The 16,964-nt window shown below is 31.4% G+C and overlaps 1 protein-coding gene across 1 annotated transcript in view; it reads left to right on the forward strand.

Moving 5' to 3' along the window:
- Positions 1-5,160: 5,160 nt before the first annotated feature.
- Positions 5,161-16,964, forward strand: part of LOC119665492 (rho GTPase-activating protein 190-like) — a 103,431-nt gene continuing 91,627 nt past the window's right edge. Inside the window, exons 1-2 of the mRNA XM_038074714.1 lie at positions 5,161-5,302; positions 7,448-7,510. Coding sequence (XP_037930642.1) covers positions 5,161-5,302; positions 7,448-7,510 — 205 coding nt within the window. The remainder of the gene's footprint in view (positions 5,303-7,447; positions 7,511-16,964) is intronic.

Raw genomic sequence — 16,964 nt, forward strand, 5'->3', positions numbered from 1 at the left:
ACTGCGGCGCCTTTTGCTGTTTCTGATAGTTTGCCACTTACAACCCATCCAAGAATAGTATTCTGGAGTATTGGTTTGTCGTCTCCCAATTATATTTGCCCTGACTTTAAGAGATGTGGATAAAATTCAGCTCCTAATAATACGTCTATTTTTTGTGGCTCATTGAAGTTAGGATTAGCTAATGTAATATTTTTTGGAATGTTCCATGAACTGATATTGACACATTGTGTTGGTTGTGGAGCAATGATATGTGGTAACACAATTGCTTCTAAATTTGTATTGAAATTGCTATTCATTGATTTAAAGACAGTGCTGATTCTTTGACGAGCACCCTTTGTGGTGTTACCAACTCCATTAATACGCATTGATGGTGCTTTTGGAGTTATTCCTAGTCGATGAGCTACCCTCTCGGTCATTAAATTAACTTGAGAACCTGAGTCTAATAATGCTCTACATTGAATTTCTTGGCCGTTATGTGACAATAATCTTATAGTTGCTGTTCCTAAGTATACATATTGCTGTTCATTGTCCTTTCTTGCAATAGTTAATGATGCTTAATGATCAGTGTTCAAACCTGTGCTTACATTGCGTTGAGTATTGTTAGACTTTGGTATTGTTGTTTGTTTTTCAGTGCCATTAATCCATGAGTTTACATGTAGTAAAGAGTTGTGTTTTTGATTACATTTGATACAATTGCCTGATTTACAGTTGTATGCTATATGACCTGGTCTCAAACAGTTACGACATAAGTTTTGTTTTTCAACAAATTCTAGTCGTTCAAAAGTATTTGCTTGTAAGAACCCTTTGCATTGGTATATTGGATGTAAATCTTGCTTACAATATATGCATGATTGCCTGGTTGATTTGTTGATTGTTGCGGTATTACATACCTTTACGTTATTATTGGTAGTACTCTTTTGGCCAATTGCTTCCAGAGTTTGAAAACGTGTTTCAATGAAACTTAGAAACCCTGTCATTGATTGTAATTCCCTTGGCCTTGCCAATGATTGCTCATACAACGTATGTGTAGTTGCATCCAGCTTCTTTATTAATAAATGAAGGAGGAGTGGATCCCAATGAACTGTTTGAACATTTAAGTTATTTAATGCCAACAAACATTCATGTATTACATCATGTAGTGACTTCAGAGACATTGCAGTGCCAGAGCATTGAGGTTGTCCGAGCAGCCGTTGTATTAACATGGTTGTTAATATCCTCTTATTCCTGTATCTCTCCTGAAGTATCTTCCATGCTACGTCGTAACTATCATTGGTAGTTGGTAGATGTCTGATGAGCCTCTCTGCTTCTCCTGATAAATTATTTTTTAAAAACCACATCTTTTGTTCATTGGGTAGTGATTGGTTGTCTACCATTTGAGAGAACATATAAAATTGTGTCCATTTAAGATAATCTCCGTCAAATCTCGGTATAGACACCTTCGGTAATTGAATTGGATTGTTAGTTACCTCTGTTGTAACTACATGTGGTTGTTTTGTTATTATCAGCTCAGAAATTGAAATCAAAGTTTGTTGTATTAATTCCTCTAATTGTTGATATTCGTCTATATTGTAACCAATTGATAGTGGGTCACTCGTGATTTCCCATATATTAAAATTGAGTTTCTCAATTTCTTGCCACAACTTGTTGATTTTTATTTTGTATACTTCCAACGCAGTGAACGTGTTTGATCCCAAATCTCCTTGGACCTTCTCCAATAGTCGTTTTAATGATATTTTCATTCCCATTTGCTTGTTAATGAGACATGAAACTTCTGTTTGTTTAGATGATTGCGACTTCTTGCCGGGATTTGCTTCATCACTGAACGCCTGCAGTTGCTGAGTGAATCGAGCAATGTAGCATTCTGCTAAGTCTTTAGTTTTTAAATAATCCTCATTAGTAAAATATTCATGAGTGGTTTCGACATCTGACAACTCCCTGATACGGTTGTCATTCTCTTCATATTCAAACCATATATTAATTAAACGCCTTTTACGTTCTTCAAAGTAAGCCTTATTCAATTTCCTTTCTTTTGGATCCTTTTTGAAATTCGAAATCAATTTCTGGATTAATTGACCCAGTTGTTGCTGTTCGAGAATTAACTCCTCGAAAGTTTCCATAGTTGTTTCCAGCAAATCAGGTACCTTGGTGCTTGTAATGTGTTCGCAGCTCACACTGTTGTGCTCTTGCTTTTGCTTTTTTTTTATCTGCTTGAAGCTCACACTGTTGTGCTCTTGCTTCGATGCCTTAATGAAGTAGTACGTGATCGTGATCTTTGGTCACGTCCTTGATTTACGTCGATCACGTCGGGGTCACCAAAATTTTATGTATATTTGAAAGGCCTTAATTCTTATAATATTCAATAAGCACTTTAACTTATTGAATATTCCTTATTGGTTATAGATTAAGCACTTGAAACTTACTCTATATAAAGCAGAATTAGGTTTGACCAGAATCAAAAAATAGTTTTCATTGATTGATTACTTTCTTTATTGTTTCAATTTATTTTATACAATTTTTTGTGCAATAATTTTATTAATAATAATTATACCTCAGCAACAAATTAATTGGAACACTGTTAATAATGCATAATGCAACGTTGCATATTTCACCGTTGCTCCAGTTAAGTTGTTGCCTCAGCTTAACATTCAAAATAAATTATTTCACAATTGCTAAATTGCTTAAAATATAAATTGAATGACACAATTTAACAAGGTGAAATAATTTATTTATTACTTAATTTCTACCTTAACATATATATTAAGTACAATTCACCAATAGTAATAAATTAACTAATAGTTAAGATTGTACTATTCATATCCAATAAAAAGATGTTTTAAAAAAAAAAATTTTTTTTCTTAAATTGGTTTATGAAGATAAACACAAGAAATAGTTACAACAAATTTGCCTAGGGACTACCTAGGCTGATCAGAATGAAAGAGTGAAAATTGCATGTGTAATAGAAATGGCTTCGTGAGCAATACTCGAATGAATAAATAAATGGATAAACTAGTAAAACTATACAACAAATGGATGAGCTAGTGAAACTATAAAATAAATAAACCAGTAAACTATAAAAAAATTGCAATAAATATATAAAAGAATAAATAATTAAATTAATAATAATAAGTAATTAATTAAGTAAACAAATGAGTTAATTATAAAAATAACTTAATATAATAAGTAATATAACACAGTTAAATTATAGTATAAAGAATTAGTGCTGTTCACATTATTCGAAGTTTTTAATAATTCGAAGTTCTTCGAATATTCGAATATTCGCATTTCAACGAAGTCTTCGAAGTTGAAAAAAACTTCGAAGTTTTTGTGAATTTTTGTTCTCGAAGTCTTCGAATAAATAAAAAATTCACATTATTATTTATATTTAAAAAATTATATTTATGAAAATTTTTAATATAATATAAAATACATGAAAATTTGATGGAATTTCTTTTATAGAATTTTGCTTATACACTAATTTACATTTTATTTAGATACTTTCTTATAATATTATGTATTTCTTTTCCTAGAATAAAGGATTTAAAAATTTTCCATAAACAGTAAAATAACTGTAACTACAACAAAACATTCAAAATTTTATAATGCAAAAATAAATTTGCGCTTACCTGCGTGATCATCACAGCTCATACAGGTCAAAAAATTAGGCATTAATGAGCAAAACTCATTTTTCCATAACTAATTTTCAAGGTTTTAATTTGTGATTTTCTTTTTAAAGGAAAATGAAAATTTTTATAAAATTCCATTACTAATAAAATCCATCAATATCAATATTTTCATATTATTACGTATATATATTTATATTATATTAAAAATTTTCTCAAATATGATTTTTTAATATATAAATATAAATATAAGTTATTTAAAATGTAAATTTTTTATTTAATATAAATAATATTTAATAATAACATATTTAATAATAATATATATTATAATACATATTTAATAATAAAATAAATATTTATGTAATAAAATAAAACAAAAAAACATGTTTTTAATTTTCTGCATAGAATACCAAAAAAAAAAAAACATAAAACCGTACAAACGAAGCAAATGCTTTCATCCCTCAAATAATTTGTGTGATGCACGTTTGTTTGCATTTTGCGCTCTCACTTCACCTTTTGCTTACGAAGTCTTCGAAGTTTTTCACTACATTTAAACTTCGAAGACTTCGAGAACAAAAATTCACAAAAACTTCGAAATTTTTTTCAAATTCGAAGACTTCGTTTACTATTCGAATATTCAAATTTGTTTGAATACTTCGTAAATTCGAATATGAACAGCACTATAAAGAATAGATAAACTAGTAACCAATAAAAATATTGCAATAAATAAATAAGTGTGTAAGTAAATAAATAGATAAACCAGTACAACATAAAATAAGCCAAATAGATTATAAAATAAGTAGTAAAACTATCATGAATAAAGTATAAATTAATTAAATAATGATAATAAATGTAATGCAATAATATAATAATAATAGATAATAACATAATGAAAAAAAACTATCGTGAGAAGTCCAGACCTCTTTTTAATATTGTTAAAAACATTATATAATAATAATAATAAGAAATATAATAATAAAAAAGATTTAATAATAGTAATAATAAGAAATATAATACACAAATAAAATATATAATAGATAATATCATAATGATAAGGATATACAATACAATATTAATAACAAATATAATAGGTTATATAATGTTAAAAAAGTATAGATATAATTTATATACAGTATATCTGTAAGTTGAGACATAGATATAAGTTAAGACATAAAAAAGTGGCACTTAACATCAATAGTGTCGTTTTACCGAGGCCACTCTTGCATACTGGATAAATTTGCAGTTGCCAAAGCTCTAGTCTATTGATAACTAAAATTAAATTTAACTCGACTGTACATGCATGAATCACGCACTAATGCAGCCTGTGGAATCATACACATATTGTACACAATACAAGATTAGGCGATTGAAGTGTTAACAACTAGATCTGGTTATTTGTAAATCTGTCAAACTGATATTGCCAACTACGTGAAATTTATACGAAAGACAGCTGTTTATTAATAGTGTGATTGAGTTATATTTAGCTGGAAAATCACAATCAGCTATTGTTCGTGAGCTCAAACACCTCAATGTGAATGAAATGTTTATGGATCGTACCATAAATCGTTATAATAGTAGAAGCTGCGGCGCTAAACGCTATGGTGGACAAAAAAAAAACAGCAACATCACTGAAATGATTCGGAAAATGAATGTTCGCCTTGAACGAAATACACGTTATAGTGGTAATCGAATGGTCAAAGACTGAAAATATCTCAGCGAAGCATCCGAAGCATATTCCAAAATTTTGTGGAATGCTGAATTGAGGTTGCTGAGAACTGCATCCAGAAAACTCTTTTACAAGACAAGTAGCAGCCAGCAAGAAGAAGACTGGAACATTTACATAGCCAGTTTTAATGCATAAAAATGTAAAATTGAAACTGCAAAGTGGAACTCCTGGCACAGTTCTGTGGAACTCCCGAGACTGTCAAGGAAAGGCTTCGAAAACGGCAAATACTTATCAACGATTAGTGAGCTCCTAGAATCGGCACTTGGTGAAATTTTCAGTTGGGCTAAAAGTTTAGGGGTTAATCCTACTAAGACAGAGCTTGTTCTATTCACGCGGTAAACTAAAATACCAACATTCACCTTCCCCAGACTAGACGGAAGTGCATTGAATCTTTCTTAGGAGGCTAAATATCTTGCCGTTGACCTTAATTCCAACCTTAATTGGAGAAGGAACATTGAGGACAGAACTAAGAAAGGACTACCTGGATATTACGACTGTACAAGAAACTTTGGGAAGCGATTAGGATTATCACCGTACGTAGTTTATGAAATGTACACGCTGATTATCAGGTGATTATTATCATCTATGGATAAAATGGAATTTGGCTCGCATTGGAAAAGTACAGAGATTGGTATGCTTGGGTATCTTCATGGCAATCAATAGTCCGCCTTAAGAAGACTTAAATATAATATTACATCTCCTACCATTATGAATGCTTATTCAAGGCATTGCTGCCAAAAGTGCTCTCAGACTCCGAGAGTCTAAGATGTGGAAACCAGCTTATTATGGAGAATAGCAACTCGCCTCAGAGGGCATCACAATGAACAATATATGCCTCCGAATGAAAGTGCTGATAACTGTTAAAACGCGCCTTCTCAACTTAACCTAACATTCACCAAAGCAACAAAAAGTTAGACTCAAAAAAGCAAAGGCGTTGTTGTGCTTGCACGAACTTGGCGAATTTCTAAACATTGTGTTCTCTGATAAAAAAAATTTCTTCATTAAGCAGTCCATAAACTCTCAAAATGATCGTGTTTAATTAACTTAACGCACTGCTGAAAATTTGAGATTACGAATTGCCACCCAAAGTATTTCGATCTCAAGTAATGATATGGGCACTGTGACCGCCAATGGATGCTCTCTCCAATCATTTTCATCGACCATGATGTCTACGTCAATGCGACTTGTTAACGGGAATATGTTTTTATAGCATTGAGCACGCGATCATTTTGGTCGTAGACAAAAGACATTCCAACAAGACTCGACATCGTCTCATAAAGCTGTGAACCAAGAAAAGTTATCTACATTTCATTTCGTCCACACAATGGCTTTCGAACTCGCCAGATGCAAATCCGATGGACAATTCCATCTGGGCCATTTTGAAGATCAAGGTGCGAACTAAAAAATATGCCAGTATGGTTGCGCTCAAGGGAGCACACTGGAAGATCACATTTGTGAAGCATGCAAGTCATTTTTTAACCGTTTGAAAGCCATAGGCAAAAGGTGGTCACATTGACCTATATTGAATGGATTCTGATTATTTCCACAAATTTTTGTAATTCATATCAATAAAAAATAATTTAAAAAAAAAAGATATGGTCGCTTGAATAAGTATTTGAATATTTATTTGACAATACTCGAAACAGCTGTATGTTCAGCCAAAAATTCAATTAATGAAAATAGCACATCATTAGTAACACAAAACTCTAATAAATACATATTGTCAGGCTGTTAAATTCTAAATGTAAAATATATAAATATATTTATGCTGACGAAATTAATATGTCCTCGTGATCGATTCTAAAAACATTTATTTACCAGTATCACAAAAACTGATTGATAATTTTATTTTAATACCATGTTAGAAATATAGTGGACCAGAATATCTTAGGTATGATTTGGGATTGCACAAAAACATGTAAAATTTATTGGCTATTGTCAAAAAAATTCTTTCAGTTTAATTGTTTTTGAGCTTATCATAAAAAATAACTGCTAATATAGATTCAGAAGAATAAATAGAAATTAAAAACAATTATATATAATCTTATTGCATCTTATTTCAAAATTTATTAATAGTTTTATATTATTAAATTTATTTCAGAAGAAAGAGATATTTCGCTTGATGAAATCTATGAGAACAACGAAAAACCTAAATATCACCAACGTAAGTCATGTTTAATCCTTACTCTTTAAATAAAATATGATTAAATGAAGAATATATTTTGCTAAACCGCTAATATTCTCAATAATAATAGTGTATCCACGTTTATTGAAAATAAACTACCACATTAACACTAATATTTTAGTTGTATATATCCAGTCCATCTTGAAAAATGTTTGAGTCTAACAATATTGAAATCTCATTTGGTGCGAAGAACACTCAAAACTATGTCTCGTCAAACTCTGAAATCAAACAATACTTATTGATAAAATCAAATGCATGACAACTGGAGAGAATACTTGGATCTATGCATACAATCTAGTAACAATTGACCAATCATGTAAAAACCGTGCAAAATGTGAGCCAATATCGAAAAGTAAGCCAAAGGGGTTCAAGATTGGAGATCATGTTTACTGTTTTCTTTAATTATTGTGGTGTGGTGTATTATGTTATAAGTTTTTTCCGTTAATTTTATTTGAGCGTTGTGCAATATAGTTAATCGCAGAAAGAATTATTGACATAATACTTCTCCTTTTTGCACCACAATAATGCATTTTCTCACATTCCATTAGTTGTTCGAAATTTTTTGGACAAAACTCATATCGTATGACTTTAATGCATATAAGTATTAAATCATTCATTTGATTTAAAACTGCTTTACTTCCGGATATTCCGTAAACTCCAGACACCGCTCCAGGGACATCTTGTCGACACGATAAAGATGATAAAAATCGATTTGCATGTTTTTCGAATTGAAATTGTTTGTTTTATTTTATTGTATCGGAAGGAAAGTACTTGAATGACGATAAAATGCATTAAGAAGAATAAAAGCAAGACTTTAAAAATAATGAACAATTTCACTTTATCGTTTGATTATTATGTTACAACCGATTATTCTAGAAAATTTTGTATGATAAACATGCACCTTATGTCCTCAGCCTCGTCTATTAGCTTCCTCCAGCCAAGCTGATGTAAAGGATGTTGTCGCCAGTTGATAGTACAGAGTACCTTCGTATACGTATTCTCTACCAACAGATACCGAATCAAACACATTTCTGACTAGAGTACTTCATCCACAGGCAAATTAGCCCGACACGTAACTTATATTTCATTTTGAAATATAATTCACATACAAGGAGATATCTTTGCACCTACAAAAAACAATAGTTATTTTTTGAATTTTTTGTTTTTTAAGCAAGAATAATAATTGTTTTTGTGTTTTTAAATAAAAAGCAGAGTATGAGTTATATATGCGTGGAAAAGTAGAAGGCAAATAATAATAATTATTTTTGAAAAATATAATATAAATGTAAAGCAAATTTAATTACTATTTTTTGAGTTTTATTTTAAAAGGCGAATGATAAGACTTGTTAGTCGATTTTTTTTTTAATAACAACTGTTATAGCTTATCCAGTAAAAAAATTGGCAATTGTAACCTTGTTATTTTTAAAACGAGTTGTATTTTGTTTGGTTTACCTTAACCGGGACACCTAACGGATTTTCCATTGCCACCCAGCTTTTCCTGATAATACCAATTATTTTTTGCCAACGGCAATCTTCTCTTTTACAGCAATATAAATAGAGGGATATAAGTGGCTTAAATATAGTGCGATAATATATACATTTAGTTGTGTTATATTGAAAGAAGCGAGTAGTATTAATAAAGTGGAATTTTTTCTTTTTGTGACACGATTTTATATGGGATATCATGTTTCTTCTTATTGAATTATTGTTTTTATTTTGTTAAAATAATATATTTCTATGTAGTATCAAAAAGTATCTGGATTTTGTTGTTTGTTAATTACTCCATAAGTAATAGACCTTTTTCAAAAATTTTGTTTGTTATGTTGGTACACCCTTTCTTGACAAATGGTACAAATTTGAGCGCCAACTGTCAATTATTTTTACTATGGAAAATTCTTGTTGTACGCGATTTTTTGACCAAACACGGCACACTGTCATTGCTCAGGCATCATATTCGCCAGATCTGGTTCCGTGCGACTTTTTCCTGTTCCCGAAACTCAAATTGCCCCTTCGTGGTAAGTATTTTGAGTCGATTGAATCGGTAAAAGAGAATTCACTGAAGGAACTAAAAGCCATACCTTCACGGGCCTACAAAATGTGTATGGAAGATTGGGTTAAGCGTTGGCATATGTGTATCGCTTCAGAAGGAGCATATTTTGAAGAAGATAAAAAAAATTGTACCTCTATGCACACTACATGTAGATCATTTAGGTCTAATGGACGCTACAGCGAAGAAATATAAACATATTTTGGCGATGGTGGACGGTTTCAGTAAGTTTGTATAGCTGTCTACGAAGTCTACGGGTGCTGACGAAATGTTAGTAAACATAGAGCATTGGCGTAAAATATTTCCTTTATCAATAAGTGATAAAGTAGATTAGATTTACTGAATTTTGCGAGAAGGCACAGATCGACCACGTGAAAACAACAACAGGCGTACCAACAGGAAATGGGCAGATAGAACGGGTGAAGAGAACTATTATTAACCTTATATCAAAACTTTCATGGAAGTGTCCAGAAAAATGGTATTGCTTTGTGGATGACGATCAGCGCGCAATCAACAAATCTGTTCACAGAACACCAAAATTCTCGGCTTTCGAAAGTCTTTTTGGGGTAAAAATGCGAGATGATCCAATAGATAACAATGTCTTAAAAACTATACAAGATGAGCTTGTGGAAAAATTTGATGATGAACGCAACATTCTACGACAAGAAAGAAAACAGCAGATACAACATATAGAAACCGAATATAAGAAAACATTTGACAAAAAACGAAAGCTGGACTGGGTATATAAGATAAGCGACCTAGTTACAATTAAACGCACTCAGTTTCTTTCGGGCAAAAAGTTAGCAAACGAGTACATAGGTCGCTACGAGATTATAAAAGTGAATCGAAATAGTATATACGAAGTTCGTATGGTGGGCAATTTTGAAAGACCAAATACAACTTCAACAAACAGCGACTATATGAAACTATGACAGTATGCAGAAGTAGATGAGGAATTGTCATCCGGGTCGGATGAGAAGTTGGATGGCCGAGTGTAGGCAGTAATTCTTAGGCTTGGCAACTCTGCGTTTAGCAAAGGAAAAAAGCAGAAAAGAAGCAAAGTAATGGTGGGAAGTTAATGTCGGAGATTGGTCATGTTTTCGTGCCCGCGTGATTAAAGTTATGTTGTAATAGTAGTTGAACATTTAATGAACAATAACTAAACTGAATTATACAAATATTGTTTCTTATATAAATATTATAATAAAATAACTGGAAATTCAAATATTATTTCCTATATATATATATAAGTGACAATTTTTAATAAAAAACGATTTTTTGATTTTTGTATAAAAATTTTATTTTGTACCTTGTATGATGCAAGCTTAATTACGACTGACTAAAAAAAGGTTTTACCTGCTTAGCGCAGCAAGTTCTTTTTTTGTTCAATTTAATGATGTTGGGAGAGAGCTTAATGTCACTCCTCCCACCTTAAAAATAAGCAATATTCCTATTGCGTTAAATACACATAATATTTCATATATTTTATAATATTTTATATTATATTTTATAAAGGATAGTTGTAATAATAATATCTGTTTTAATTGATATAAATTTATACAATACAATATATAAAAATAATAAAAAAAAATACAATTTCATTTATGACATTAATTTCTTCAAATTTTCTTCTTTTTTTTTTTTTAAAATATACGTTAATTATATTAATATAATCTATTTTAATTTTTTTTAATCCATTTTAATAGTTTACAAATATATTTTATAAGAGATGATTATAATAACAGTATTCGTTTTAATCGATATAAATTTATACAATACAATTTCATTTGTGACTATTTTAAAATTTTTTTTTTCGTTTAAATTGACTTTTATATTTTCTTATATTCTTGTTTTTGAATTTAACTAAAAAGTGTTCATTGTCACTATCAGCTCGAACTAATGCTACTTGCTTAAATGGATTTTTTGTTTTATCAAGACGTTTTCTCACATTTTCAGCGTTGATTAAACCAATATTTATCGAATTTTCTTTTCGTGTTTTATTTAAATTGTTAATTCTATTTTCTTTAATGAGTTGTGAGTCAAATTCTGGAGGTAATCGGTTAAAAAATATGTTATATGGAGTTTGACCAGTAGTAGAATGTATTATGGTGTGATTATATGTGAAAACGGATTGTTCGAATTGAACATATTTTAGTTCCCTGTCATCTGAGGTGTTAATTATTCTAAGTTTTTCATTCAAGGTTTTATGGAAACGTTCAATGTCTGCTATACCGGTTTTTCCAGTACAAACTTCTATTTTAATATTTAATTCATTACACCATTCTTTGATATTGACGTTATTAATGCCTTGATCTTGGTCAATTTTCAATACTTTAGGAGGTCCCATTGTGTTAAATATTTTAATAAGAGCTCTCTTTGTTTCTAGCCAATTTAATGCTTGTACTTCTTCAATTGTACTGAATTTTGAGTACAAATCTATACATGTTAGAAAATGTTTTTTTTCCCATTCCCAGAAATCTATCACATATTTTTCTCTAATTTCGTAAACTGGAGGAGTGATTTTAAATGGCATTTTGTTTGCAACGTGGTCATATTTGCATCGATTGCACAAATCACATTCATTGATGATTTTAGTAATTTCTTTAAAATAGTTAGGAAAATAATATCTTTTCTTGAATTGATATATAATTTTTTCAATTCCTTGATGAAGTCCTTCTAAGTGGATTTCAAGAATTTTAGTTTTAAAGTCGGTGTAATTAGGGATATTTTCCAGTTCCTTACTTGCTCTCAGAATCTTATGACGTCTATTGCAAACCAAGGTTTTGAAAATATTTTGAAATCTTAAAAAGTCTTCATTATTTGGCATAAAAATAGCCATGGTATTAGTTAGTAAAAATGACTTTATAATGTCTTTTGTTTGTTCAGTATTTAATTCTATATATTTAATTGTGGTAACACAATTTTTGAATATATGCTCTACATGTGTACTATTTTCATTAGATCTTATTAATCTCAACTGTCTTTTAAAGACATTGAGTGGTCTTTCCGCAATTGGGATAAAGTTTTGACTATCTGATGTAGAATGAATGGTGGCAATATCAGATGGAATTTCATCAAAATTACATTCTTCAATTTGAATACGTGACAGAGAATCTGCCACATGATTTTCTCTCCCTGGAATATACTTCACAGTGAAATCATATTCATTTAGTTTCCATTTCCACCTTTGCAGTTTAGAGTTGGGTTCTTTTAAGTTGTGAAGCCACTGAAGTGGGCGATGATCACTATTTACAACAAACTTCCTGCCATAGAGGTATGGACGAAAGTACTTTGTGGCCCAAACAACAGCGAGCAGTTCTTTTTCTGTGGTAGAATAGTGTGATTCATGCTCATTCAGGGTGCGACTAGCAAAGCAAACTGGCCGACCTTGTTGACTTAAAACTGCACCCAGTGCAGTATTTGAAGCATCTGTTGTAAGTGTAAAATCTTTTTTATAATCTGGGTAGACCAAAACAGGGTCTTTTGTTATTAAGATTTTGATTGTATCAAACGCTTTGTTATATTCCCTATCAGTTATATTGACTTTGTTGCCTTTTTTTTAAGCAATGAGTTAGAGGTTTTGTTATCTTAGAAAAATCTTTTATAAATTTTCTATAGAACCCAGCTAGTCCCAAGAATTGTTTAATTTCTTTTTCATTTTTCGGTAGTGGATATTTTAAAATAGCTTCGATTTTATTTGGATTTGGCCTGATTCCCTCTGGGGTTACAATATGCCCTAAGAATTCGGCTTCTTTCTTAAGAAACTCGCTTTTATCCAATTGGATTTTTAAATTAGCTTCACTTAATCTGCTAAAGACTCTATCGAGAGCTTCAATGTGCTCCTGGAGTGAAGTACTGAAAGCAATTATGTCATCTAAATATACTAAACATTCGTTCCCAATTAATCCATCCAAGATTGTATTCATCAATCTTTGAAACGTGGACGGAGCGTTTTTTAGCCCAAATGGCATACGCAAAAATTCAAAATGACCATTTCTAGTTGAAAAGGCTGTTTTCATTCTATCCTTTGGATCCATTTCTATCTGATGGAATCCTTTTGTAAGATCAATTGTACTAAAATATAAACACCTGCCAAGTTTGTCAAGTATTTCATCCATTAGGGGTATCGGATATTTATCACTAATAGTTATATCATTCAATTTACGGTAATCGATTACGATTCGCCATTTCTGAATTTTTGAAGCATCTAACTTCTTAGGCACCACCCAAATTGGTGCAGAATAAGGCGATTTACTGTGACAAATAATCCCCTGATCTAACATTTCTTTTATTTGTGTATCGACTTCTGATTTGTGGACTTCAGGGTATCTGTAGGACTTAACATATATAGGATCATCATGAGTTGTGTTGATTCGATGTTTGATTTTATTAGTAAATGTTAATTTATCGCCTACTTTATACCATAAATTTTCAAACTTATTTAATATCTTATTTATTTCGCTTAATTCTTCATCATTTAAATGATTTAGTCTAAATTTCGGTTCATAAGCATTGCTATTGAAGTGAAGTTCTTTAATTTCATTATCGAAATTATTTTTAAACTTATAAGTAATATTGTTTAATATAACATTTTTATGAACAACGTCAATTTTCGCTTGAAGCTGTTGAAGTACATCGAAACCTAGAAGACCATCATAATTTTTAGAGAGGTCACACACATAAAATTTCAAATAATTTTTTCCTTTATCATTATAAACCTCTTGAATATTGTTTAATGTAATTTGCCCTGTTATTGTTGCTACTGTTATTGGTTTTACTTTTAATATTGGAGATTTTAAGATATTGGGTTGAACAAGGCTTACTGATGAACCTGTATCAATAAGAAATTCAAAGGTTTGATTTTGTAATTTTAATTCTATTTTTGGTAAGAGTCCGGGGCTTCTAACCGAAAATTTTCGTTATCAACCTCCGAAGCTCTATTAAAGTTTTGGTTTCGCGAACCGTGAAATTTATTAGGGTTCTTATATGGTATATTATAGGAACTATTACCATAATGATCAATATTGCATGCAATTTGATGCGAGTTTCTAACGTTATTGAGTTGAGAACCTGATTGTTGGTTATAATGAATATTTTTCCCAACTACAATATTGTTATATTCATCATTCTCTTTTAAAATTTTTATAGCAGAGTTAACGTCTGCAGCCATGTTCGCATTAATTAGAGCCGTTAAGTGGTAGGGTAGTCCCTTTTTCAGTGTTTTTACACTTAACATTTTTAGTTCATTGAGCAAGAAGTTAATATTTGTTATGTTGGTTTCTTTTAATTTAATATTATCCCTAACTTTACATATTTCGGAATTAATTTCTTCGCAAAATTCTCTAACTTTACCTTTAAATTTGATATTTGATATACTTACTAATAGCAGTTGCGTTGTGAGTGGACTGGAATCCGTAAACTCATCAATCAGATGTGCCTTCAACTCCTCCCAACAAGTTGGTTGTTCTCTTCTTACTAAGTTCAGGGCTTCTCCACGAAGAGTGCTAATTACGCACTGGAAGTAGAATGGTTTTTCTTCGCCCGTAAGAGATGAAGACTCTGGTATGATTGCGTTGATGCTATCGATATATAGTGCCAGGTATTTATTGTCGCCATCAAATGGAGCGATCAGTTTTACACCTGCCACCGTTCTATCTCTTCTTTCTCTTCCTTCAATCATGGTGTTAACACTCGTTTTTTCTTCGGTCATTTTGGACAACTGATTTTAGATGGTGACAATGTTAGATCCTCTAAAAATTGTTGTATACGTTTTGTGGAAAGTTTTGGTAGCAAACTCTGCCGTAATTGCACAAAAATTAGGAATATTTTGTACTTTTGATTTATCTTATTTTTAACCGCCCTAGCTGTACATGGTCCAAGAAATTTGCTTACTAGCTTTTTACCAGTTTTAAACTGCACACTCTTAATTGCGACTAAGTCGCCAAGATCATACTTTGTAGCTACTTTACGCGTTTTGTTGAACTGCTGTTTCTGTTGCTGCTCCGCCTTTAAAGTCTGCTGCTTGGCTTCATCACACAAGTGTCTTCTTTCTTCTTCTTTCTTTCATGATTTTGTTATTTTAATCTGCATTCATTCGAATGCCAAACATCAACTCAAATGGTGACTTATTAAGTGAACTATGCACATTTGAGTTGACTGCTTTTTGTACTGCGCCAACATGTTTGTACCACTTGGATGTATCATCAGTGGAGAGTTTTGCTGAAGCTGACAAATTGTTCTATTTACACGTTCCACCTGTCTTTTGCCTCTGTGTACTCCTTTTGTAATCAGAATGTGTTCGACGCCGATGCTTTTACAAAATATTGCGAATAAATGTTGAACCTTTGTCACTGATGATTCTGGCTGGATTGCCGAAAGTATGAGACCGAACTGTCAACTTTGACACAACTTCTTTTGCATTGATAGACTTTTTTGGGAATAGCCATATGAATTTGGAAAAAACGTCCACCATGACTACTTATACATTTACTAGTCGCGTCCATTGGAGCTAGATGGTGGGTATGCAACGTATGCAATGAAGTGTCCCCTTTATTAATGACTTTCAATAGACATTCTTAAATTTCTTATTGTGTATAATACACTTTATACAGTTGTTTATAACTTTCGTGACTTTTCTTTCTAGATGCGGTATATAAAACTCCTGTTGGATAATATGCAACGTTTTTTGAACTGAGAAATGACCATTTTCATGTGCATTCCTGATAACTCTAAACTCCATTATTTTTGGCACAAATAGTAATTTTCTACCATGTGCACCTTTGTGGAGGAGTCCTTCTTTAATTTTAAAATGATCGTACGATCCACTTTACCAGTCTCTTGTGCTCTTGAGACTGTCTCTTGGTCAGTCTCTTGTGCTTTTAGAAATCTGTACGTTGACTCTGCTAATATAAATAATACGTTCACCGAATATTTACTGAGTGCATCTACGTGTCTCATTCTGATGCCTGATCGATGTTCAGCTTTAAATGTAAAGTCTTGCATATTTATAACCCATTGTGCAACGGAGCGGGGTAAATCTGTTTTAACTACCGTTTGCTTAAACGCTGAACAATCTGTTATCAGTGTGGACTGAAATATTGTCGAAATTTATTCAAAATCAAATAAGCTGCTTTTAGTTCCAGTATGTAACTGTGTAATTAATTTATTATTCCTGATGTTTTTTTACTCCAAAAGAAAACTGGATGCCATTTATTTTCAAATTTCTGCAACAATGTTGCCCCGAATCTCCGAATTCTTTTTAATTGTTCAACTGCATATTTTTCTCACTAACTTTTCACTAACTCTAAGTGCAACGTCCTTTCGCACGTATGGTTACGGACGTGTTATAAACGCATAATGTTCTATAAATTTGCGAAAGTAACCGAT

This window comes from Teleopsis dalmanni, chromosome 1, assembly GCF_002237135.1.
Source record: "Teleopsis dalmanni isolate 2A chromosome 1, ASM223713v2, whole genome shotgun sequence".
Taxonomy (NCBI): Eukaryota; Metazoa; Arthropoda; class Insecta; order Diptera; family Diopsidae; genus Teleopsis; species Teleopsis dalmanni.